Genomic DNA, 27,637 nt, shown 5'->3' with positions numbered 1-27,637 from the left:
TATAAGTCACTTGAGGGTAGGTCGTGGATGCCTTTATACATTCCGCAGCACACAGCGCAGTGTTTTGCAGATCAGAGACATTTGATGCCTATTTACTGAATTGAGTTGAGTTGAATTCAGTTGCCTGGGAGTCTATACCTTGAGTCAGCTGTTTCTGTATTCCATGAGAAGTATTATGATGTAACAGACAGTGTACTAGGCTTGGACTCTGGTAAACCTGAGTTCAAATCTTATTTAAGAATCTTATTAGCCGTGTGAACTAGGGCAAGCCGCTTAGTGCTTAAGAGATTTTGTTTTCCCCGTTTGCAAAACGGCGCTAATAAAACGTTCCTAACCTTCCTCACAGAGGTATTTATTGTGAGGAAAGTACTGGGAAAATGAAATTTTTATATAAAGGCAAATGGTTATTTCCACAATTTCTCTCCAATTTCTAAGCTCACAAATTATTTAGCTCAAGCCCCAACAGGCACAAACAATACTTACTAACTCTTTTGGTAATAGATAGGAGTGGCAGCAGTAACACATTGGCATTTCATGGGATTTGTGTCTTACAGTCTTATTACCTCCGTTTTCACAGATAAGCAAACTGAGGCCCAAAGATGTTAGGAGACTTTCCCAGGGTTTCCAGGTAAGAAGTATCAGAGCCAGGATTTTAACCCAGGTCCTTTGACTTCAAATCCATTGTTCTAATTTACTGTACAGCTGTGCTTCATCAAGTAAGCCATAGAAACCGACCATCCATCTTAGGGCTTGTTGAGTTTTAGTTATAGGTTCATAATCCTGGCTTTGCTTCTTTGATGTTGGGCAGGTCACTTAAGCTTCCTGTGCTTCTGCTTCTTTATCTGTTAAAGTCCCCTTTGGATTAGACAACTTTTAGGGTCCTTTCCAGATTTCTGTCTATGATTCTTCAAATTTATAAGTTACTATAAATGGAGAAAGAGGTGAGAAAGCTAATCTATTCAAAGGGCTTGATTATTCTTCTTTGGGCCCAGGAGGCTGATTATCTTCTTTGTATGTGATGGGAAGAAGACAAAATTCAAGGATTATTGTTCAGTCATTTCAGTGGTATGCAGACTCTTCGGGACCCCATTTAGGGTTTCCTTGGCAAAGATACTGGAGTGGTTTGCCTTTGCCTTCTCCAGCTCATTTTACAGATGAGGTAACTGAGGCAAAGATGTTAAGGAACTTGCCCAGGGTCAATCAGTTAGTAAGTGTCTGATCCCAGATTTGAACTCAGGAAGACCAGTCTTCCGGACTCTAAGCCTGGTGTTCTATCCACTGTACTACCTAGCTGCCCCAAATTCGGTGGTCGGGGTATTGAATCTTCAGTCAGAGGAATTAGGTTCAAATCTCACTTCTGCTTACTTCTGTGACCTTGGATAAATCCTTTTACATCCCTTAGCCTCAGTTTCCTTACTGGCAAAATGAGGAAGGTGGACTAAATGGCCATCCAGCTCCTGGTCTAGGATTCTTTTTAAATTTAAATTTAATTTTAAAAATTTAAATTAAATTAAATTTTAATTAAAATTTAAAATTTTAATTTTAAAATCTCTACCTTCGCTATTTCTTCCCCTCTTCTAGTGAGCATGAAGGAAAAAATAAGCCCTGAGGACACTGTTCTATTAGAAGCTTGAAAGTGGATTTGCTATTTATATGTTAACTAGCTCTTCCACTTCTGCTCCAGACTACATTTTAAGAGGTGTTCTGTTCATGGATGAGGAAAGAGTAATTCTCCCTGATCAAACCAGGATGCTAAGGGACTCCTAGTGTATCCTTATATCAAGAATGGGTCTCAATTTATTTTCCTAACTTTATAAACTTGTACTTTGTGAAGGAATATGAGGGAACAAAGGCTTAGCATATTGGGCTTATATCAGTCAGCGTTTGGATGTGAGACTGGACTTTTTCAAAAAGAATCACACAGGAAAAAACCAAATATGTGAGGCTGTACCTTCCCTCTCTTTTTAAATTGCTTCCTTTCCTCCACCATAGTGAGGTAATTCACCGCTGCATACTCAATGACAGACAGGAACACAAAGAGAAAACTGATCCATAGGTAAATATCCACAGCTTTGATGTAAGACACCTGAGGCATTGAGGCATTGGCTCTAGTGATGACGGTGGACATCGTCAGCACAGTAGTTATACCTGCCAAATCAAAGAGAATGAATTATAAATCCAATGAAGTAAGATCATAGTTTCATAGAGAGACTGCTGGTCCTGCAGTCAGGAAGACCTGAGTTTGAGTCTGGCCTCAGACACTTTCTAGCTGTATGTCTGGGCAAGTCTCTTAACCTCTGACTCAGCCTTCATTTCCTTAACTATAAGATGGGGATAATAATAGGACCTACCTTGCAGAGAGAAACAATATTTGCAAAATGCCTGGCACTACATAAATTGTGTTTCCATGTGCCTTATCATAGATTCAGGGCTGGAAAGGATCTTAGAAATCATCTAGTTATTTTTCATATGAGGAAACTGAGGCAATGGAAGGTACAGTGATATGTTCAAAGTCACATGTAGTAAGTGGCAGTGCCAATTTTTAAATCCAGGTGCTCTTATCTTAAATTCAGTACTTTTCCACAGTAAGTAACAATAGAACCTCTTGAACCTTATACTGGATTAATCCACGTAACCAATTTCTTGTTTATAGCCTGACAACTTTAACATCAAAGCAATAATAGCTAACATAATAAATAAATAAAATAATGCTAAAACCAAGTTGGAACAAATTTTAAAGCATGCATTTATTAAATCTAAATTCAAGATCATTCTGCCTCTCTTTACTTATCTTTTGTTCTCTTTCTCCATCCTTCCTGCCCCCCTCTCCCACTTCTCTTGATCAGGGATGATTAGCTAGGTACTAGGGATGCAGGAATAGTTACTATAGAGAAGCTGCTCTCAAGTAACTTTTTATTAAAGGAGTGGGGGTGGGGAAGCACCTACACAAATAACTATGATGCGAGTGAGAGTTTGAAAAGTGCAAAGGTCAGATAAAATGCAATGGGAAATCTGAAGATGGAAAAGTCAGTCACCTGGGGTCAGGGAATGTCAGAGAAGGCCTGATTGAGGAAATGGCAACTAAGAGAGTCCATGAAGGAAGGAAAGTGATGAGTATGTTGCATTAAAGGCTTCAAGGGATAGTGTGAACAAAGCTACGGATAAAGCAGATGTCAGGATGAGAATGGAGGGATGGAATGTCTTCCAATTTGGTTGCTAAACAGACTTTATTAAAGGGAGTGGCCTAGTTTCCATTTCTATAAAATAGTGTAATAGTGCCTATAAGTACGTACTTCACAGGGTTATTGTGAGGTGCAAATGAGAGAACATAGGAAACGCATTGTGCGAAGCTAGATGAAGGTCAGTCACCACTGCTGCTGCAGTTACCACCATTATGGTGACTACTACTACCACTGCCACTGCTACGACTGCTACTACTGTATTACTATTTTCTCGTGGTCGTTCGGTCGTTTTTCAGTTGTGTCTGACTCTTCATGACCCTATTTGGGGTTTCCTTGGAAAAGATACTGGAGTAGTTTGCCATTTCCCTCTCTAGCTCGTTTTATAGTGAGGCAAACAGGGTTAAATGACTTGCCCAGGGTCATGTAGCTAGCAAATATCTGAGGCCAGATTTGAACTCTGGAAGATGAGTCTTCTTGACTCCAGACCAGCACTTTACCCACTGTGCCACCTACTGCTGGTCTGCTTACTATTGCCACCACTATTCCCACAAATCTGTGCAACATTATTGGAGACCTTAGTTTATTCCCTACACTCTGAAGTAGGGTAATCTTCTGTGCTCTGGAGATTGGGGTGTATTACCTGGAAATGAATGTGCATGAAGAAAATGCAAATCTCCTGCTTACTTTAGTCATACTGAATTCAGATGGACAGAATTCAGAAGGTCTGGACTGTGGCCGAATTGCGACAGGTCACAGCATTGTTTCCCAGCCCATTACCTCTCAGAACAAATAGAAACTCTTCCATTTGGCATTCAAAGCTCTTCACAACCCGGGCCTCAACCTAGCCCCATTCTATATCATTTTCCTTCATATATTCTATGACCTAGTCAAACTTGCTTTTCTGTTCCTCATATATGATACCCCATTTCCCATTTTGGTGCCTGTGCACTAGCTTTTCTAGCTGATTGATAAGTAAAAACATTTACAGTTATCTTTTCCACATTATGGGGGTTAAGGGCATATTATTCCCTGCCTCCCCCCACCTGCTATAATCTGGAAAATCCCTGTAAAATGTTTTGATCCTCCCTTTGTACCAGAGAAGAAGTCTGAATTATGGTATTAAAAGATAAAATATATTGATATCATACAATACTATATATAGATATATATTATTTCTGAGTTTCTAAACTTTTTCTGTGTTATCTGCTGGTCTTCACGTGTTGTCTGTGGCTTCCTCAAAACTCCCCCCAAAAATCTCATTTAATTTCTTATGCTGACCTGAGATATATCAAAACTGCAGTGGGCAAAGTCGTGATGTGAAAGGGTTAACTGTACTATTTTTTTTTTAACCTCAGATTACTCTGTTCCTTATAAGCCTCAGTCTAATATTTCTTGGGGGGAGGAACCAGGACCCAAGAGGAGATCTGATATAAGGGAGAAGCAGAATTAAAGGCAACAGAGAGGAAAAAGAAGTTGATTATTAAGTTTATAAGATTTCAAGAAATAAGGACCTTTGGTAGAAAAAGTTTCCTGGTCTGATCAAAATTTATTCTAGCCTATTGTGTATCAGCTGGGAAACATCTCTGATGATCCACTTGCCCCAGAGATTTGCTTCCACCTTAGACAGGTCTATCAGAGGGAAAAAACAAAACAAAACAAAAACTCAATGCTCACCTCGAAATGAATATAACCTTTTCCTGCTATAGGCTTGGAAGGAAGGGAGAGCCATACATGTATGTGGAAGGGAAAGTGAGCTAGACATCCCTCTCTTTTCTTTCCTGAGCCCTATATCTATCTATCTATCTATCTATCTATCTATCTATCTATCTATCTATCTATCTATCTATCTATCTATCCATCTATCTATCCATCTATCTATCCATCTATCTATCCATCTATCTATCCATCTATCTATCCATCTATCTATCCATCTATCTATCTATCTATCTATCTATCTATCTATCTATATCTTTCCACAAAGGGGTTGCCCAAAACCTTATTTAATGTCTAGGCATAATTGAGTTTATTGACTCCTTTCAATTGTACGCCTTTGTAAATATGAAGGGTGGATAAAAAGTCCAGCCCTAGTTTTCCAAATATTATCTCTTCTGGTTACAAATATAACTAGATGGAAGGGGGTAAGCTGGATGCCAGTTGAGGAAAAGAATTGCATCTATGTTAGCTGGGATGCATGCTTTAATTTATGAGTGGCTTCAAAAGGAAAAACTTCTACTGCTATGTTGTGCATAACCCAGTCCTGGTTCATACCCCTTTGGTAGTTATTATGGAGCAGTGTATAGAACTGAACCTAAAGTCAGGAAGACCTGAGTTCAAATCTGACCTCAGACAATTATTAACTGTGTGACCTCAGGCAAGTCGATCTCTGTTTGCTTCCATTTCCTCATCTGTAAAATGTCATAATAATACCTACTTCCTAGGGCTGTTATGAGGATCAAATGAGATAATTATACGGCACTTAGTACAATGCCTGGCACAAAGTAAGTGCTATGTGAACGTTGCGATGATGATGATGATGATGGCCTGTATTGCTAATGTATTTTTGCTTAATGGGAAGATCTTTCCCATCCATTAATAGGCCCACCTGACCTGCTTAAGTCACATGGAAGTCTGAGTCATATGAGCCTGAGTCATGAGGGTTGTGATGCCCTCTGATCCTGAAGAAGCCTCCCACCCCCCAACCTGGCTTTGAAAAACCCAGATGTTGGTGCTTCTCTCTCTGGTAACTATGTATGTATTGCTTTTGGTCAAACAGTTGGAAACCCTATCTGTTGGTCTTTGCTGTTCGTATTTGCTCTGTTTATATAATTTCTGATTGTAATTTCTGTTTGTATTTTCTCTGAAGTTCAGGGTGCTGATTTTCCCCCTGAACTAAGTGAATTATACATATAAAAATGTACATATGTATATACACACATATATATGTGTATATATGGATATATATACACACATATATATATATGTATATTTGATTAAAGTAAGATTTTAAAGTTGCTTTCCTTTAGAAAAGCAGATCAAAGAACCTGAGCTAGCAGCCCTCCTGTGTGCTGGTGTTATTGGCCTTACACCCCCATAGCAGCTGTGAGTAACATTGTTGTTACATGCCCTTGACAAAATAAAGCCGTTGACAGAACAATGTGCCTCGTATACTGTGAAGGCAGGAAGTATAATCCTTCCCCAAATCACAAGATTATTTAGGCTAATACGGTCATATATTTAAAATCAGAAAGGCTTAGAGCCTATCTAGTCTAATCTTGTTATTTTTTACAGTGGGGAAAGTTGAGGTTCTGGGAGGTTAAATGACTTGCCTAGGGCAAGAATTTAAATCGTCCTTAAGCCTCATACATATGTATGCCAGGAAGAATACAGTTTCATATTAATTATAACAGTTCTTTTTACTACATATTTATGATGTGGTAGCTGATATATTTTAAGAAAAGAGCTTGGGGCAGCTAGGTGGCACAGTGGATAGAGCACAGGTTTTGGAGTCCAAAGGACCTGAATTCAAATTTGGCCTCAGACACTAGATGTGTGACCCTGGACAAGTCATTTAACCCTGATTGCCTCAAAAAAAGTGGGAGGGGGGAGAAAAAAGCTTTATCATATAGGTCAGAATTGATATTACTAGAGTCAGGAAGACCTGAGTTCATATCCAGCCACACACACTTATTGACTGTGTGACCCTGGGCAAGTTCCTTAACCTTCATTCATCTCAGTTTCCTCAACTATGAAATGGGAATAATAAAAGGCACCCACCTTACAGGGTTGGTGTGAGGACCAAATGAGACATTTGTAAAGCACTTAACCCAGTGCTTAGCACATAGTATGTGCTATATAAACACTTTCGCCCTCTCTTCTCCTTCCTCCTTCCTTACACAGACTTATCGCAGTTCCTCTATGACTTAGGGAATGGTCTCTGAGAGTTTCTGGGGCTGAAAAATTCATTCTATTGAAGCTGACCTGAATAGACTTCGCAAATTTAGCTTAGCTGTTCCTCAGATAGAGGACATAGACATATAGTCTATATGTCTATGATCAGGTCCATACCTGAAGGCAGCAAGCTAGTAGGATCTGCCAGAGCTTGTGCTCTGAGGCATAGTCTTCAAGGACCCGGGATCATCTGTGTACCACAATGAGGTATTGGAGTAGTTCTGTAGTGGAGGAACAGTAATGATAAAGGACAATACCTTCATACCTTGTTTTATTGTGCTTCACTTTATTATGCTTTACAGATATTGTGTTTTTTCACTAATTGGAGATTTGTGGCAACCCTCCATTGAGCAAGTCTGTGTTACAGTTTGGTAATTCTTGCAATATTTCAAACTTTTTCTTTATTATTATATATTATGGTGATAAATGATCTTTGATATTACCATTGGAATTGTTTTTGGGCACCACAAACCACGCCCATATGAAACGGTGAACCTAATTAATAAATGTTGTGCATGTTCTGACTGTTCCATTGACCTGCTGCTCCCTATCTCTCTCCCTCTCGTTAGACCTCCCTATTCCCTCAGACAGAACAATATTGAAATTAGGCCAATTAATAACCCTACAATGGCCTCTAAGTTTTCAAGTGAAAGGAAGAGTCAATTGATGAGGCAAACTTCATTTGTTGTCTTATTTTAAGAAACTGACACAGCCACCCGAACCTTCAGTAATTATTACCCTGGTCAAGCAGCAACCATCAACAATGAGGCAAGACCATCTACCAGCAAAAAAATTATGACTCCCTGAAGGCTCAGATAATGGTTAGCATTTTATTTTAGTAATCAATATTTTTTTATTAAGGTATGTACATTGGTTTTTTTTAGACATAATACTATTGCACACTTAATAAGCTACACTATGGTATAAACATAACTTTTATGTTTACTGGGAAACAAAAAATATTCATGTGACTCACTTTATTGAGATATTAATTTTATTGTGGTGATCTGGAACTGAACCCACAATATTGCCAAGGTATGCCTGTATAACCCTAGTACTCTTTTGAAAGATGCTTACAATTTATGAATATTTAACTTATGTGTCACCCTTCCTGGCAGAGATTAGGCACTAATTATAATGATTATGAACCATTTATTTTAATCTGCCTAAGGCTACTGTTATGTGAGAAAGAACAAAATTAGTAGAAATAAGATGGTTTTTTTTTGGTACAGTGGAAATAGTACTGGATTCAGAGAGATTTGAGTCTGAATCTTGGCTCTTCCATGTACTACTTGTATAACCTTGGGCAAATTACTTAACCCCTCGGGGCTTAGCTGCTTCATCTGTGCATTGCAAAATGAGAAGAGTTTGATGAGATGAGTTTGATTAGATGATGTCTGAACTTCCTTTCAGTTCTTAATCTGGATCTCTGGTTTTTTAAGTCCATGAATTACAACGAAATTTAGTTTCTATCTTTCTCATAATTCAATGTGTTTCAGAGTAGCAAGTAGCATATTCAATAGAATAATCATCTGTCTATGTATCCTGCTCTGAGAGGCATTGAAAAAGTCCCCTTGTTGTCAACTGACTCCTAACTCAGAGGCCATAGTACCTGAAATTCTACCATCATAAATAAAATTCTTTGTGCCAAACATTGTTATCTCCCTGTGACACAGCCTTAACTTAAACACATTGAGGAGGGGTGATTTATTGAGTCAGAAACTTCTTAGTATTAAGTACTTGATCAGAAAGCTTATCTCCTTGACATGGGGGATCAGATCTATGGCAGAGTGAACTGGAGGGAGAAAAGGAAGTTGAAGAAAGGAGAAAGATAAAGATGGGACTGCTAAAGTTATACTTGACTTATTTTTCAATCTTTGTTGATAGTTAGTTGTGCCTGATTATATGGGAACAACTCAGTATATCACTTCTCTGCTACCTTAGTGCTTCACAAACAGCCCTCATGCCTCGTCTTGTCAGACCATCACCTCTACCTCCTGCTCACCTATAACCGGCATTCAACTCCTGGCTCCCTTGGCTCTGACAGGTGAATTTTGGCATAATCTTTCTGAGGTTCAGGCATCTTCCAAACTATTTCCTGGCTACTCAATACCATGCTGCCTCACCTGTCCCTCTCTGCCTTTCCAGTTCTCCTATATGTTTTGTCTTCTTTCATTAGCCTCCTTGAGGCAGAGACTATCTTGCTTTCTTGTATTTGTATCTCTAGCACAGTGCTTGGAACACTTAATACATTCTGTCTCTCTCTCTCTCTCTCTCTCTCTCTCTTTCTCTTTCTCTCCCTCTTACTCTCCCTCTCTCCATATATATGTATGAATATATGTATGTATATACATATAAGTATATATGAATATATGCATATCTATACATGTACATACATATAAATAAATAATTAAAACAAATAAATGAACAAAAGATGAAAAATAAATAAAAGCATCTCCAAACATCTCTCATCCCTGATGGCTAATGGCTGATTCCAATCTCAGCTGGCCATTACCATTGTCTGGAGGAAGGATCCACACGGAAACATTTAAACAACCTCTGCATTCCATCCCAAATCACTTCCCCCTTCTTTTCCCTCAACTGCCTATGCAATCATTAACATTGCAGAAAGGTTCATGAAGATTTACCCAATGAAACTCTGGCTGGAACAGCTCTTCTGTCAATCCAAAACGAAACCCATGACAGCATCACCATCAGCATGGCTGGGAAATAGGATTGCAGGACAAAAAAGAAAATATGCCTCCTTAGCACAAAGTTAATGAAAAGCCTGTTGTACCAACCTGTTGGGAAAAGGTTAAGAATTTCCATTAGTACAAGTACCTACCCTTCTATCCCCCTCACAACTATCAATCAAGTATTTATTAAATGCTTCCTATGTGCCAGTCTCTGTTGTGGGAGCTGAGGGTATAAATACACAGAATAAAACAATTCCTACTTTCAATGAGCTTACATTCCAATCACAGGTAACAAGACTTACTAACATAATCAAGAATATGGTAAGTTATTTCCAAGAAGTAAATGTTGAAAGTATGATTGTTTAATTTCTGGGCTAAAGGATCTCAATGAATTTTGCTACTGTAATTCAGACAGAGTATTTTGCAGGCTGTCCTTTGTAGACAATCTTCAGGGACAGTTCGCAGTTAAACTTCTTCAAAAATATTTGCAAGTTTTCTGTAAACAAAGCAGCTTGCTCCAAGTACTTCAATGTAACTATTGGACAGGGGCAGTCTAAGTTCAACCTAGAATGTCTTTTTTGTTTTTTTTTTTAAGTTTCAAAAAGCTTTTTTTTGTGTGTAGTTCCTCTAAAGGCAAAATATCAGAAAACAGAAAAGTATTCACTGCAGAGACAGCATTTTGTAGTAAAGAAATAGTATCTTTATCCCTTTTATTTCCCTCTAGTATACATGCTTTCACCTTCTTATGAACATTTAAGAGCAGTTTTTCAAGTCCAGATACATGACTTATTTAAAAAGGTACCCATAATTATGGCCCTCCACTGTGTGGAGGCCTAGCAGGCATTGTGTAGCTTCTCTATAATCTCAACCAAATATTGTAAATATAATTAGGAAGCTCTTTTGCCAATCTAACAAAATATTTTAAGGTTGTATTCTGCATTCCTGTTATCTGCTCAAAACATACAAATCTCCAAATTTTTCCTAACTGTGGTTAGAATACATAACATTTGAGAAAAAAATCACTATCTGCAACACCTAAATTATTGCAAGCTGTTGGTCATAAATTTAGGGAGGTGAAGCTCAAAACTTGAAGTGTTAAATTGTCTCCTCCCTCAAGTGGATAATTAGAAAAAGAGATGATTTGTCTATCAGGCCAGTTAAAGAAGTCCTTCTCCAGGAATGCTCCTAAGTAAACCCTTTCCCAAATGCCAATGATTCTAGTTGGCTGATGATGGAGATTGCAAAAGATCTCACATAGATTTAAGTCCCAGAGGACAGCCAGCAAGGCACCAAGAGAGGTCAATGACCCAATTGAAATGCTGGTAAAGGCACAAAGAGAGGAGTCATAGGTGCCTTTTAGTGCCATTTTCATTTAACAAGCCATTAGTAGAGTAGCGCAAAGACTCATAACCCCAAGATTTTTATTTTTTTTAATTAGATTTTTTATTTTTCATTTACAACACTTAGTTCTACATGTTTTTGGGTTTCAAATTTTCTCCCTTCCCTCCCCTCTCCCATCCCCTCCAAGACAGCATGCAGTCCGATATAGATTCTACATAAACCTTTGCATTAACCTTATTTACGCAAGTCAAGTTGCAAAGAAGGATTATGACCAATGGAATCAATCATGAAAGAGAAAAACAAAACAAAAAGAGAAGAGAAAAAAAAAAGATAGCAAATAGTTGGCCTCAGTCTGCATTCAGTCTCCACAGTTCTTTCCCTAGATATAGCTAACTTTTTCCATCATGAGTTCTTTGGAGCTGTCTTTTAGCTTTGTATTGCTGAGGAGAGACAAGTCTACCAAAGTTAGTCATCATAGAATCAATATGTCTGTGGTTGTGTACAATGTTCTCCTGGTTCTGCTCCTCTCACTCAGCATCATATCATGTAGGTCTTTCCAGGTTAAAATGAAGTCCATATCTTCCCCATTTCTTATAGCACAATAGTATTCCATTACATTCATATACCACAACTTGTTTAGCCATTCCCCAATTGATGGGCATCCCCTTGATTTCCAATTCTTTGCCACCACAGAAAGAGCTGCTATAAATATTTTTATACATACATGTCCCTTTCCCACTTGTGTGATCTCTTTGGGATATAGCCCTAGGAGTGGTATTGCTGGGTCAAAGGGTATGCACATTTTTATAGCTCTTTGGGCGTAGTTCCAAATTCCTCTCCAAAATGGCTGGATCTGTTCACAATTCCACCAACAATGTATTAATGTTCCAATTTTCCCACATCCTCTCCAGCATTTATCATTTTCCTGTTGTGTCATGTTAGCCAATCTGACAGGAGAGATATGGTACCTAAGAGTTGTTTTGATTTGCATTTCTCTAATCAATAGTGATTTAGAGCATTTTTTCATATGTCTATAGATATCTTTAATTTCTTCTTCTGAAAACTGCCTGTTCATATCCTTTGACCATTTCTCAATTGGGGAATGTCTTTTATTCCTATAAATTTGGCTCAGTTCCCTGTATATTTTAGATATGAGGGCTTTATCAGAGATATTAGTTGTGAAGATTTTCTCCCAATTTTCTGCTTCCCTTCTAATCTTTGTTGCATTGGCTTTGTTTGTACAAAAACTGTTCAGTTTAACATAATTAAAATTATCCATTTTGCATTTTGTAATGCTTTCTATCTCTTGTTGTGTCATGAATTCTTCCCTTTCCCATAGATCTGATAGGTACACTATTCCCTGCTCTCCCAAATTACTTATAGTATCAGCCTTTATTTCTAAATCATGAATCCATTTTGACTTTATTTTGGTATACAGTGCAAGATATTGGTCTATGCCCAGTTTCTGCCGTACCATTTTCCAATTTTCCCAGCAGTTTTTGTGGAATAGTGAATTCTTAGCCCAGAAGCTGGATTCTTTGGGTTTATCAAAGAGTAGATTGCTATAGTCGTTGACTTCTGAGTCTTGTGTACCTAACCAATTCCACTGATCCATGACTCTGTTTCTTAGCCAGTACCAGGTAGTTTTGATGACTGCTGCTTTATAGTACAGTTTGATATCTGGTATGGCTAGGCCACCTTCCCTAGCATTTCTTTTCATTAATTCCCTTGATATTCTGGACTTTTTGTTCTTCCAGATGAATTTTGTTATTATTTTATCCAGCTTTGTAAAATAATTTTTTGGTAGTTCAATTGGTATGGCATTGAATAGATAAATTAATCAATGAATATAATCCAATGTCACTTGGTCAGTCAGTCAATAATAATAATAATAGCATAATGCCTGGCACATAGAAGGCAATATTATTAAGTGCTGGCTTGCTCGAAATGAAAGGATTCATAGTGAGTCTAGGTGTAGTAGTAATTTCCAAAATAACATAACTTCTTCCAGGCCTTCATTGCTTCTTGGTAATCCTGTCCTGATTGATTTTGCCTCTCTAGATCATTGCTTCACAGCAATTTCATCAACCTTTGCCTTTCTCTTTAAACTTTCAAAAACAACCTACACCCCTGTGCTTATAGCAGATGGTTTCTTCATTCATCTAATGAGATATAAAAAGCCCTTACCACAGTGTCTAGCAATAGTAAGTGCCATATAAATACATATTTCCTTCTTCTCCATCACTGAGAAACTTGAAGCCATACAACTATAGTTCCCTTAGTTTGTCTCTATTCCTAAAAATTTCTTAACATGATCACCCATTCTCTCTTCATTCCTTTCTGTCCTGGAGGAAAATGTGTCCCTACAAGCTTAATTGTCTTATAGGGATCTGTGATACTATCTCTTTCTACTATTGTGCCTCCACCTTTCTGATTTTAACAATCATCCCCTATCATGAATTTTCAATCTCTCCCTTCCTACTACTACTACCATTACCTTCCCACCCATCTACTCATGTAGATGTGCTCATGTCTCCCAAGCCCTAAAGACTCCTCTCCTTCCACCCCCTCCATATTCCATCTTATCTCCCTTCACAGTCAAGCAGTCTATACCATGTCACCACTTCATCACCATATACTTCCTCCTCAACTCTTTGAAATCTGGTTTTCAGCCATGCTACACCATCAGGACTAAATAAATGAAAGATATTTAGGGCTATTAAAAGAGCTCTGTGATTTCCCAGCCTGTTTTATTTTATTTAATTCTGGGGTCAACTCATTGTCCATTTGTGCTGACTGTTGAAGATGTAGACACACAGATCTAAGCTCTGTGGGGTGTCCGTCTACCATGCATATGTTCCATGATTTGGATGATATTCTTTAACGACTTGATTTTTTCCCATGTAGATGGTAGCCTAAACTCTCTAGTATAGTAGCATATATTTTATAGGAGGTTCTACAATGCTTCAGGGCTTAATGTCATCAACTAATAGGAGCAACTGAAGGACCTTAGTATCTGTAGAAATCATACAGTTGTAGTCATAGATTTAGAGTTAGAAAGGACCTCAAAGACCATCATGTTCTACCCACGTCATTTTATATATAAAGAGACTGAGGTTCAGGAAGGTTGAATACCTTGCCCAAGGTCACACAAATAGGACCTGAGGCAGGACTGGAACTCTCTGCTGGATCTCCTCCATGACAATGGTCAACTCTGTGTGAGCACATAGCTTTATTTTAAGTTTGTCAAATAAGGTTATATTTGTTGTTATATCTTTTAATCATCCAATCTTGAATAATTTTGATGTGTAGATGGGAGATGCCTTATTAGATATTTAAAGGGTGCTTTAGTAGGAACAGATCAGTGAAAATACTGGCTTGGGATACAAATATTTAATCACTTATCAGTTGTGTGGAAGGGAGAAAATACACACCTGAGAGGCAGGAACATCTGGAAGTTTCTAAATGTTAGCTTTTCTTCTTTAAAAAATATGAACTTTAGAGAATGGTCAGTCACATCCAGCAGTAGTTATTATTGATACAAAATCAAAAATTCTACAAAATACTTTTATCTTACATTTTATAAATGAAGTCCAAGTCATGATTCTAACTATACCAACCTACCAATTACAGAGGCAGCAAGAATAGACTGAGTGATGGATTAGGAACCATAAAGACCTGGATTTAAATCCCACTTCAGACACTAACTTGTTGACCCTGGGGAAAGTCACAACCTCTCAGTGTATCCAAGATTAGAAATTGCAAAAGTTGCCTATCTGCTTTGATAGAGGTAGTTTCCTAATTGGAAGCTACATATACCAGTAAAATCACAGCTCTAAACCAAAAGGAAAGGAAACTTTTTTTTTTTGGAACTACCAATGCTCTCAGAAATATGAAGAATCTTTTAAAAAAACATATTTTTCTCCATTTTTGTTAGAAGTTACAGTTTTCTTTTTAATGCTAAGAATTTGAAGTTCACTTTGAAATAACTAAAACATATCTTTTAATGAGACATAAACTTGTCAAAGAGTTATAGACAGATTCAAACGTGTGGCCAGAAAAATAGAAAATCCAAAATGAAATACCACGGCTGACTAAGTCCAACACAGAAGTATAGGGGAGGTAGAGAGAATGTCGTGTAACTAGCATGAGTTATCTCAGAGGTTGAGAATTGGAAGCTAAGCTCTTTCTTCTGTCATTTCTTAGAGGAGATCTATAGGCTAGGTTTGGAGGACATTTGTTCTATACTTTTTCTGTACAGTAATGGTGTCAAACTCAAATAAAAAGAAGCCACTAAACCATACATAAGGATCACTGCTTGCACATATTGACTTAGAAACCCACATATTAACATCTAGTCCATTATTTGAAACTGATTAGATGACTAGACCCCAAGAAGATTTATTAAAGATTTGATGCTCTTGGAAGGATATCTACAATGGAGTGTCCTCAAGTATACGTACTTGACTCTCCGACAATTAATATTTTTATCAATGGCTTGAGTGAACACATAGATATCATGCTCATTAAATTTTTGTAGATGACTCAAAGTTGGGAGGAATAGCTGGCATACTGGCTGATACTGTCAGAAAAGAACACCTGAACTCAAATCTGGCTTCAGACATTTACTAGGTATGTGACCGTGGGCAAGTTATTTAACCTGTTTGCCTTAATCTACTGGAGAAGGAAATGGCAAACCACTCCAGTATCCTTGCCAAGAAAATCCTATGGATAGCATTGGAGTACTTTGATTCATGGGGTCACAAAGAGCTGGGCATGACTGAATGACAAATGATGTAGAGAAGAGGTATAGGACTTGTGGCTGCAAAACTCCAAAGGGCCCTCAGATTAAAATGAAATTGGCAAATATTTAACAAAATAAATACAAATACAATAAAACATAGATAATATTAGTTTGTGGTTTTTCTGCGTCAACATGTGGCCCACAGGGATCTGTTGCTACTTGAATCTGACCCCATTAATGTAGGGGGATTCTTGTTCAGGTACAGATTGGACTTGATGGCATCTGAGGTCCCTTCTAACTCCAAGATTTGGTGATTCCTGGTGATGAGTATGTAGGCTTCTGAAGACCAGCAACAATACAGGCATTCTTCTCCATTCCAAGAGGGCTATGGCTAACATCAGATGTAAGAATCATGTGTAACTTAGTAAAATGCCTTGAGATCCTTAGGTAAATGTGAAACTTAAAAGTATATTCTCTTACTAATAAACAGTAAAATATGTAGCACAGAGCAGTTTTAGATAAAGCATTTAATTTGGCCAATAATAGATTAGTAACTTTATTACTGCTATATGTCAGTTGGCTGACTAGATATAAATGCCCAGTTTAAATCAGTAGGTGTGCATAGCACAGTAGGTGTTCAATAAATGCTTCTTAGTAAGTTAAATAACATACTATACCAGTGCTACTGTAGAAGGCTGATCCACTAGATGCACTGAACTCTTCAATAAAGAACTGAGAAAGGGAAACACGCTCATCTGTGTTTAAGGACTTATTTCCATGTTTCCAGTACAACATCAAATCTTCCTCATTATATGCATCTAAAACAAAAGAAAAGAAAATCCTTATAACTAGATTGTAAACTCTTTGAGGATTGATCCAGAGACCCCTGAGACTTTCAGCAGCTAATACAGAACCTTGTACAGGGTAGGTACTCAATAAATGTTTCTTGTCTGATCAGTCCTCGTATCCAAAAGAAATATAAATTTTTCAATAATTATACTAGCATGCCTGGTGTCCAATGTCCAGTTTCCACAAGCTTAGCATGGTGAACTAAGGTTCTTTCAATATAGTTGCCAAACCATTACCTCTAGATCTATATCACTCCTTTACATGCCTTGGGCATATAAATACCACAGGATTGGTGGAAGGATCTGACTATGATCACAGGACCACAGATTTAGAGCTGGAAATGACCTTAAAGGTCATCAAGTCATAGGACTCTATTATATCACAGCTCATAAATCTAGAGTTAGAAGAGATCTTAGAGGCCATCCAGTCCTATCATCAGATGAGGAAACTGAAGCCCATAGAGGTAAAATGATTTGCCCAAAGTCCTACTAGCTAGTTCAGTGGCAGACCAGGAATTTGAAGTCAAGTTCTTGAACTGCAAACTCAGGACTCTACCACAGAGCAACTGTATCTTCCAAAGATGTTTTTGAGGTATTTTATTAGTAACTGCAAATCCTCACAAGAAAGAGAGTGAAAAAAATGGAATAAGATTGGAATTTACAGACAAATCTTGGAAAAATATCATGCCTCTTGGCCTGTATAATTCCATGTATTATCAGGTAACAGGTAGCATACTAGTCTTCACGTAGATGCTTCAATGTACCCTAAATCAAATATTTAATTGGTTATTACTACTCTTTAAAGAGAGCAGCTTCATAGAGGGCAATTAGTTCCATTGGAAAAAATGCTGTATATGGGAGATAAGTTCCTTGGTAGACAGAATTTAAACTAAAACCATCATATTTGAGACAATTTGATCTCTTTGATTCATTGATTTGATGTCAACAAACATTTATGTGGACAGCTAAGTGGTAGAATGGTTAGAGTGCTGGGCCTGGAGTCAGGAAGACCTGAGTTCAAATCTTAGCTTTGTGGCCTTGGGCAAGTCACTTAACCCTATTTGCCTCAGTTGCCTCGTCTGTAAAATGAGCTGGAGAAGAAAATGGCAAAACACTCCCGTGTTTTTGCCAAGAAAACTCCAAATGGGGTCGCAAAGAACTGGACACAACTGAAATGATTGAACGATAACAACAAAAACCATTTATGAAGTGACTACTGCACATGAGGCACGGTTTTAGGCTCTGGCAATACAAAACAAAAATGAAACATTACCTGCTCTCAAGGACCTTGCAGTCTACTAGAAGGGATAGAGCATGTACAAAGCATATATAAAGTAATTTTTTTGGGGGGGGGACACTAACAACAAGAGTGGATGGAGATACCAGGAAAGGCCTTACTTACAACAGGAGATGGCCCTGGGCAGTAGTAACAATGAGTGATGACTGAGTAATGATACAACATGGGTTTCAAGACAAGATGGTAGAGAAATGATAGACTCTGGGAAGGAATCATATTTTTTGAACAGGACCAATGAGGGAAATTGTTTTGCTTGATTCTTTGGATTTGTTACAAGTAACTTATTTTTCATTTTTCCCCAATGGGGCAAGAATTGGGGGAGAGAGAAAATAAATTTCTGCTATTTAAAAAGAAGTGTTTATCCAAGAGTATGTTTGTGTAGACATTATGAAAATACTTGAAATTGGATTTCAAGTTGAAGTCATAAGTGCTAGTTGGTCAAGGTTATGATAAGGTTACATAGTCAGATGAATTCTTAGATGTTTGTTTCTGTGGCTTTGTCTTTCTGGGATCTGATAAAAAAAAATTTATAGGTCCCAGACACATGCAATATGGGGAGGTAACATGGTACAGTGAAAAGACACATTGGATTTGGAATCAGAGAACCTGGATTCCAAACCTAGGTATGTCACTTAAATCTATGTAACCTTGAGCAAGTTGCCTAACTTATGTAGGCCTCAGTTTATCATCTGATAATGAGGGGATTGAACTAGGTGGCTTTGAAGGTCCCTCCCAGTTCTACACCTAGGATTCGGTGATTCTAATGTAGGATTAGTAACAAGGTGTACTATTTGGCTAATTTTTTAAGCCAGGACTTAAAGGCTATTGATTCATATTCAATTGATTCAATTCAACTCCTGTTGAGTGTTAAATAGGAATAGGATGATGATGTTTGGGCATCAGATTCTCTTTACTTAACTGTGTTAAATACCATTCTGGAAACTCTATAATTTGAAAAAAATCAGAGAAGATATAATTTTAAAAATTGAAAAATCTATAATTATGTTAAGATAGACCTTTCTGAAAGTAGTACTTGAAAAAGACCATTATTTGCCTTTGTAGCTAAATAACCCTATTTAAAAAATAAATACATTTAACCTGCATCAGTGATGCAATATAGTTAGTAATGATATGCTCCCCTACCAGTATATGTTTTAAGTACAGAGAACATAAATATATTAAACCAGATAGTAATACTTACAGCTTTCTAGTTCAAGAGAACAGTTTTGAGTGTCAAGAGGAAACAGGCTGAAATCCATAAAGCACATGGCAGAAACTGTTATCCTGTAAGAGAAATAGTGCAAGGGAAAGCACACATTACACAAAATAGAGAAATGGGTATGCAAGATGACTTGTGCTTTCTTATCATTTGCATATTCACTGCATATTCCCAAGCATTAGGCAGTTATTAATCTTCATTGTAGTAAATTGGCCTGGAGCTGGGTACACTGTAGGCCTGAGTGGAGAAGACAGCTGTAGATGTTGCACCATCCATGGGAAGTCTCCTGTGAAAGTTTCTCCCCATCTCCAGCCATTGAGAGTGGCCATAATTATACAGTTCTATAGGGTCTACTTAAGAACATCTGGAACAATTTGCAGCTGGTAACATAGTGGATCTCTAGAGCCCTTGGCCTGGAGTAAAGAAGATTTGCATTCAAATTTTTCTTCAGATACTGTGTGACCTTGAGAAAGTCACTTAACTTCTGTTTGCCTCAGTTTCCTCAACTATAAAATGGGGATAATAACAGCACCTACCTCACAGGGTTGTTGTGAAAATCAAATGAGATTGTTTTTGTAAAAGCATTTAGCAAATACCTAGCACATAGTAGGTATAAATGCTTATTCACTTCCCAGTTGGTCCACTGATGGATGTAGCTTTGTGTAAAGGCAAGCAAAGTGGGACTTTTTACGTTTTTTTTCTTTTGGAATGCTTCTCAGCACCAAGGCAATCAAGTGTCTTTGACTCAGTCAGAGTCTTGCCTTTGTTTGTAGGTAGGCCCACACCCTTTTGCTAATTAGGTCACAAGAGGTGTGAAGCCCTTGGGCCCTGAAAAAGGATATATATATTCTGAGGGTAGCTGTTAAGCTAGAACTCTCAGAACTACAGGAGAGGTTTTGCTTGAGGGCTCACTCATTAGAAGAATATTGTGTGGAGACTCTGGGTAGCCATTAAGGAGCAACCCCCTCTCCCCCACCCTTTGAAAACTCAGATGTCAGTGCTTCTCTCTCTGGTAACTATGTATATATAGCTTTAGTCAGACAGCTAGAAGCCTGTCTGTTGATTTGTGTTATTTGCTCTGTTTATATTTTCTCTGTTTATAACTCTGTTTATTTGCTCTGAAGTTCAGTGAACTAAGTGAATGATACATGTATGTTTAATTAAAGTGAGATTGTAAACCCCTTAAAGTTGCTTCCCTTAGAAAGGCAAATCAAACCACCTGTGCCAGCAGCCCTCCTGTGTGCTGGTGTTATTGGTCTTATACAGCCACAGTAGCTGCAAGTAACATTGTTGTTACACTTTGATGTGATAAAAATAGGCTTGCATGTTGTAAGTGAAGCAATGAGGAAGGGGAGATAGTGACTTTGCATTTCAGATGTCATCCATCACAGTAAACTGATGACAGATGAATACTTTATTCCCCTACTAGATTGTAGCTCCAGGAAGGTAGAAACCTGGACCCCTCAAAGCCACCAGCCTTGTTATAGCACTATCTTCTATATGGATATCATGTACATGTGGAAGTAAAATTTGCTATCTCCTTGCTAGTGTCCCCTACATAACATATATCTGTATAGAAAGAGCTTTGACGAAGGTGAAAGCAGATTTTTTTTATCAGGTAAAACTAGTTCCAGTAGTAGACAGCTGAGTTTTCTTTGGAGTTTTTGTTTCAGAAGGAGATTTTCTGGATAGAAAGAAATGGAATGAGGAGAACAAGGAGTTCCTGGGCATCCGAACAAAACCCATTCTACTTGTCTAGAAAAGAAAACAAAATGACTTTTTAAGGATACAGAGTCAATGAGGGGGTGGACGTGGTGTCAAGTTGGAATTAAATATTGAGGTCCTTATTTGCAAATCAAATGCTAGTTGGAGTTGTTACAAGCCAATGTCTTTCATATTTGAAGTTTATTTGGGTTTCTTGCTTTGCCCAAGACTCATTATGAGCTATAAATAGCACTTAGTTCCTTATCTTCCTCACCTTCTAAAGCAATTTAAGATAAATTATTTCAGAATGTATAATTCATGTGATTGCATCAATGGCTTACATAATGATGAAGACTGTTTTTTGCTATTCTGTTCTCTTCTACATTTTCCTGGCTTGAGGCAGAAGTTATTGTTCTGATCCTGTCTAGTAGCAGAAGTTCTGGCTGTGGATTCATTAGAACAAAAGCAGATCAGAAATAAATAGTGTGCCCCCAAGCACATTCGCAAAGAGTAAAGGACAACAGATACTTGACTCCATCAACCTTGTGAGTTGATTAAATGAATGGAACATCTCTTTATCTTCATAGGCAGAAAATAATGAACAACTATAATATTCATCTGGAAAAGAACCAAGAGCTACAGGCCATATCCTTATGACAAAAACTCTCCTCTCTACCCACAAACATTCAGTTAGCTGTTTTTGGCTATCACAATAATAGGGGTAACTTAGGTGGACTATTGGATAGAACATTGGACTTGGAGTCAGGAAGACTTGAGTTTATAAATGGCCTCAGATATTTACTAGTTGTGTGACCCTAGGCAAGTCACTTAACCTCTCTCAGATTCAGTTCCTTCATGGCTAAAATAGTGATAGAAATTGCACCCACCTCCTAGAGTTGTTTTGAGGAAAAAAAGAGATCACTGTGAAGCATTTTGCAAAACCTGTAAGTAGTGGCTATTACGATACTGGTAATCTAATCAATTCAGCATATTTCAGCCATTAAGACATTGCTTCCAAAAGCTGTAATAGGAAAGTAGTAGGTCCCTGATCAAATACTGTGGTAGTACTCTTAATTCCTAGTAAGGATTGGGGCTGGTGCTTTTACTACTTAGTTTCTGAATAAAAATTTAAGATAGAAATGCTTACTACTATTTTTCTTGTACTGCTACAGGGTGTTCATGGCATGGAACAATGACTCTTTTGTATTAAGCTGAGCCAAACATTTTTTTTTCATCATCTAAAAAAAGTCTCCGGGATACATGGATGAAAAGAAATTGAAATGTCTAGGTTTACCTGAAGCCCTTTCTAAAATTAATCATTGATAAACCATTCAACATACACAAGACTCAGATGATAGGAATATGTTGTACTCTAAATGATATGGCAAGGAGGTAAGATCAGTGAAGAGAGTAGTTTTTAGTACTTATCCATTCTGAATAAGGAAACCGAAGAAAAAGGAAATGAAAGATAACAGACCATGACTGGTCTTCATATGCAAAATTTTGTACATATAGGAGCTAAAGATATTATTTGGACAATTCCAGGCAAAAACTTGCTTTTTGGAGTTTTATTGTTTGACCTAGACATTAGACATTGTTTTCTTAATATTATTCAACTTTCCAAATGCCTTTAATATCTCCCTATTTCCTACTACATCAGTTCTCGAAGTGTGGTTTGGGGACCTCTGGGAGAGGGTACGGTGAGATCCTTTCAGGTCTACAAGGTCAAAACTATTTTTATAATAATAAGATATTTTAATTTTTAATATGGTAAATATCAACAGATATAAACTACATAAATCAAAACTCTGTGCAAGGGTATTCTCAAAAGTTTTTGAGTGTACAGTCATAGGACCAAAAAGTGTGCAACCACCATCCTACTACTGTATCACATCTGAAGCACGCAGTTGACTTTTTTATCCTTATCACCCACTTCTCACTGTTCATTCACTTTATTTGGGTGAGTCTCCTTGTCTCACTAGTACATAGCATTTATCTCCTACATCCATGCCTTTGCTGATGTCATTCCCTTAGCTGGGAATTGCCTTGATTTTCTCTTCTATTTCTATTAATTCCACCCAGTCTTAAACTCCCAGTTTCAGTCTCACCTTCTCAAAGAAGTCTTCCCTTATTACTCTAGCCATGATTGACTTTTCTCTTCTAAAATTCAACAATACTTACAGACTTAGAAATAATTGGCTCACTGTTATTTCCAGCGTGTTAGTTTTATTTCCCAAACTAGGTCATAAGTAAGCTCTTTGAGGAGAGAAAAATGTACAATATGTTGTCTTTGGAATCCCTGAGTAGGCAAAGTTGGTATGGACTACGTCTATAAGACCATAGTAAATTTAGACATGATCAAAATATTGTTAGGTCAACTCACTTGTCCATGTAGGCTTATGAATAATGTGTTTTATTTAGTCATTTTCAGTTACATCCAACTCTTCATGACCTCATTTGGGGTTTTCTTGGCAAAGATTTCCATTTCCTTCTCCAGCTCATTTTACAGATGAGGAAACTGAGGCACAGTTAAGTGACTTGCCCAGGGTCATACAGCTATTAAGTATCTCAGGCCAGATTTGAACTCAAGAAGATGAGTCTTCCTGCATCCATGCCCAGCATTCTATCTACTTCGCCACCTAGGTGCCCTTTTATGAATAGTAGGGGTTTTGAAAAGGCTAGTCCTGTGACTCATGGCATTATTTTTAATCTTTTGCTCATGTTTCATTCTGATGTAGCCATGACCAATGGTACCACTAGTTGGCTAATGCCTTGGTCTCTTGGTGCATCTGTTCTTCATCAGTGTAGAAACTCTTTCTACAGATGCAAATTGCAACTTCTCTACTTTACCATTTGGTGCTATTCTTGACTACCATAAATGTTCCATAGAGATTCTACCTAGTACCCTGATGCCTTCCTCCAAATCTTAGGGGAATCAGTGTACTACCTCATCTGTCTGTTATTTCTCATTCTCTTTACGTGACTGGCTCTGCTCCTGATGTGCTCGTAACATTCTTGATAATATATTTTGCGCCACATCTTATATGGGTGTTATCAACTGATGAAACTGAATAGAATTTTTATTAAATATTAGAAGTTTTTCTTCTGAGAAAAGCTGAGTGAATGATACTTTGCTTTTGGGTGATGTCTCTCTTTTGTTGCCTCTGTTCCCTTCCATACCTGATTCTTATTCTCAGGTAGAGAAAAAGGACAATACTTTATATGATATATATGTGTATATATATATATATATATATCAACATGAATAAATCATTAATGATGCTTATGTAGATTTGACCTCTTTGTTGCTGTTTTCAAAGAGACTTCTTACCTCATTGAAGTCTACTATGTACTTAAGTGTAGTAAATTTTAAATATAGGAAAAAAGTTGAGAAGAAAAATGATCCCAAGTAAGTATTTAACATGGATCTCATAGGAAAGCAGGATGGATGTAGCTGAAGTTACAAAATCTTCACCAAATCATTCTCTAAGATTAAGAGGCTTGTACTTGGCAAAATGATGTTTGGTGTAATGAAACCTAGAACATTCCTCAGCCCCTGACGCAACTTAATTCAAAGAACAAAAGAGATGTTTGAAATTTCTAGTTTATATTTAGGAAGTCAGACACACTCCTGATTTGGTTTAATCTGAAAGAGTGTAGGAAAAGAAAAGCATTTTTGATGTCTATGACAGGAAAGCATTATTCTTACCGGAGACTGAAGAGGACATTACCATCGGGATATACTCTGAGCATAATGTTCTCTACGGTTGTATCATGGATGAAGGATCTTTTCGAATGTACAAAAAATACATCAGGCACCCAGATCTTCTGGATTAATCTACTATCAAAGGTCATGCTTCTGTTTCTTGTGCTAGGAAAGGAGAGCCGTTCATCTTTCCAGTAATGTCTGAGGTAAAAGGTCATTGCAAAGTCCTAGGCAAGAGAGAAAAGAAAGTCACACCTAGAAGGAACCTCTTTCTAGATGATATCTTGGAATCAGTCTGGGAGCATTCCATCCCAGGTATCCACTAAATAGCCTCTTTAGAGATTTTCCATGAAAAGTCTTTTGCCAGAATCATCTTCCTAAAGCACAAGTCTGATCAAGCCACTCTTTTATTTAGGAAAATCTTATTGACCTCAATTGGACATCATTGCTGCAAGTTAATCTTTTTATATGTCCTTAATTTACTTATTGAAGGCAGCTAGATGGCCCAGTAGATAGTGTGCTGGGCCTGGAGTCAGAAAGACCTGAGTTTCAATCTGGCCTCAGACACTCATTAAGCTGGGTGACCCTGGGCAAGTGTCTTAACCTCTGTTTTCCATGATCCACTAGAGAAGGAAATGGCAAACCACTCCAGTACCTTTGCTAAGAAGACTCCATGGACAGCTTTAATGTGCTGTGGTTTATAGGGTCATAAAGAATTGGACATGCCTGAGCAACTAAACAACAAATTTACTTATTGCCCCACTAATTATGGAGGCTTTCCCAAACAAACCTTTTTATATCACCTCAAGTATGTCTTCCCATTCTGCCACCCTCTCAGATGAGAACCTTTCCTTATTTTTTGTTAAAAAAATTGAGATAATTTGCTGAGAGCTCCTCCTCTCCTCCTCATCTCACACCATCCAGATGCCTTTTGCCATTTTTCCTACTTCACTGCTGTCTCACATGAAGAGGGGGTCCTTCTAATGGCTAAAGCAAATAGCTCTATATGCACAAGTGATCCCATTCCATCCCATCTTCTCAACAGATTGCCTCCTCTATTGTCTCCACTCTCTCATTTATCTTCAGTCTCTCACTGTCTACTGGCTACTTCTCTACTGCCTATAAGAGGACCATCTCCATTTGTCCTGTTCTGTATCTTGCCACTGGACCCAGATGGCTCCAGAGGACAAAGTGAGACTGGTGACTTTGCACAGCCCTTGCTGTGCTGTGCAATTCACTTCCATGTCATGGCATCACCTACCTGATGTCATGGGAGGTGAGAATGAAGGACAAACAACAACCTATGAGAATGACGGCCAAACAACAACCACTGGGGACCCAACTGGAACTGGCCAGTTAGCAACACAACTCTTCCCTCCTTCCATCCTTCCTTCCTTCCTTCCTTCCTTCCTTCCTTCCTTCCTTCCTTCCTTCCTTCTTTCTTCTTTCCTTCCTTTCTTTCTTTCTTCTTCTTTCTTTCTTTTCTTTCTTCTCTTCTTTCTTCTTCCTTCTTCCTTCCTTCCTTCCTTTCTTTCTTCTTTCTTTTCTTTCTTTCTTTCTTTCTTTTCTTTCTTCACCTTCCTCTCCTTCCTTCCTTTCCTTCCTTCCTTCCTTCCTTCTTTCCTTCTGTTCTTCCTCTTTCTTTCCTTTCTTTCTTTCTTCTTTCTTTCTTTCTTTCTTTTTTCTTTCTTTTTTCTTTTCTTATTCCTTTCTTCCTTCTTTCTTCCTTCCTTCCTTCCTTCCTTCCTTCCTTTCTTTCTTTCTTTCTTTCTTTCTTTCTTTCTTTCTTTCTTTCTTTCTTTCTTTCTTCCTTTCTTCCTTTCTTCCTTTCTTCCTCTCCCTTGTTTCTTTCCACATAGGGTCTCATACACTTGCCTGCATGTGCTCTGTTCAAAGGAATGTAAATTTGATCACTGAAATCTTGAAAGATATCTTGGGGTTTATGGGCTAGATTTCTTTCTTAAGTACCGTGCCTTAAACCCAAATCACTCTTGTTCTTATTGCAAGTCAAAGACAAACAACAACTGTCCATAAACACATCCATATCTCCACCATTCTCAAAAAATCCTCACTTGATCCTATGCAATCTCCACTGTCTAGCATCCCATTTCTCTTCTCTCTTTTGTGGCTAAACTGCTTGAGAAGGCTGTTTACAACTGATGCTTCCACCTCCTTTCCTCTCATTCTCTTCTTAAATATTCCAGTTTGGTTTTCAAAGTTATCTTTTAATGAGAACTGCTCTCTCCAAAGTTAGTAACAATCTCTATCTCTCAAAAAATTTAACATTACATTTTTTTTAGTTCCAAATTCTCTACCTTCCTTCAGTCTGACTCCCATCCACTGAGAAGAAAAACAGTATGACGTGAAGTCGTACAAAGCATATTTCTGTTAGCCATGACACACAAAAAGCAAGGAAATAAAGGTGAGAAAATTGTATTTCAATTTGTATTCAGAGTTCATCAGTTCTCTCTCTGGAGGTGGATAGCAATTTTCATCATGTGTCCTGTATTGTTTTAGATCACTGTATTGATCAGAATAACTAAGTCTTTCACAGTTGACCATCATTACAATATTGCTGTTACTGTGTATTGTGATCTCGTGGTTCTGTTCACTTTACTTTGTATCAGTTGATGTAGAACTTCTCAGTTTTTTTTAAATCATCCTTCTCATCTTTTCTTATAGCAAAATAGTATTCCATTGCAATCATATAGTACGACTTGCTCAGCTATTCCTCAATTGATGGCCATCCCCTCAATTTTCTAATCCTTTGCACCACAAATAAATACTTTTGTACATATCCTTTTTTTGGGTACGTATAGGTCCATTATATAGATAATATGTAATAGTGGTATTGTTTGGTCAAAATGTATGTGCAGTGTTATACCCCTTTGGGCATAGTTCTAAATTGTTTTCCAGAATGGTTGGACCAGTTTACAACTCCACCAACAGTTT

General features: G+C 37.7%; 1 protein-coding gene across 1 annotated transcript in view; it reads right to left on the bottom strand.

Moving 5' to 3' along the window:
* The window catches only part of GABRR3 (gamma-aminobutyric acid type A receptor subunit rho3), a gene marked incomplete at its 5' end in the record, with an annotated part of 51,100 nt that overhangs the window by 2,789 nt on the left and 20,674 nt on the right, over positions 1-27,637 (bottom strand). The window contains 5 exons of the mRNA XM_036747321.1: positions 1,952-2,148; positions 9,779-9,931; positions 16,589-16,729; positions 19,258-19,340; positions 24,689-24,912. Of these exons, the coding sequence (XP_036603216.1) occupies positions 1,952-2,148; positions 9,779-9,931; positions 16,589-16,729; positions 19,258-19,340; positions 24,689-24,912 (798 nt within the window). The remainder of the gene's footprint in view (positions 1-1,951; positions 2,149-9,778; positions 9,932-16,588; positions 16,730-19,257; positions 19,341-24,688; positions 24,913-27,637) is intronic.

This window comes from Trichosurus vulpecula, chromosome 2 (genome assembly GCF_011100635.1).
Source record: "Trichosurus vulpecula isolate mTriVul1 chromosome 2, mTriVul1.pri, whole genome shotgun sequence".
Lineage (NCBI taxonomy): Eukaryota > Metazoa > Chordata > Mammalia > Diprotodontia > Phalangeridae > Trichosurus > Trichosurus vulpecula.
The sequence above is the reverse complement of the archived record's forward strand: the minus strand, read 5'-3'. Positions and strand labels throughout refer to the sequence as shown.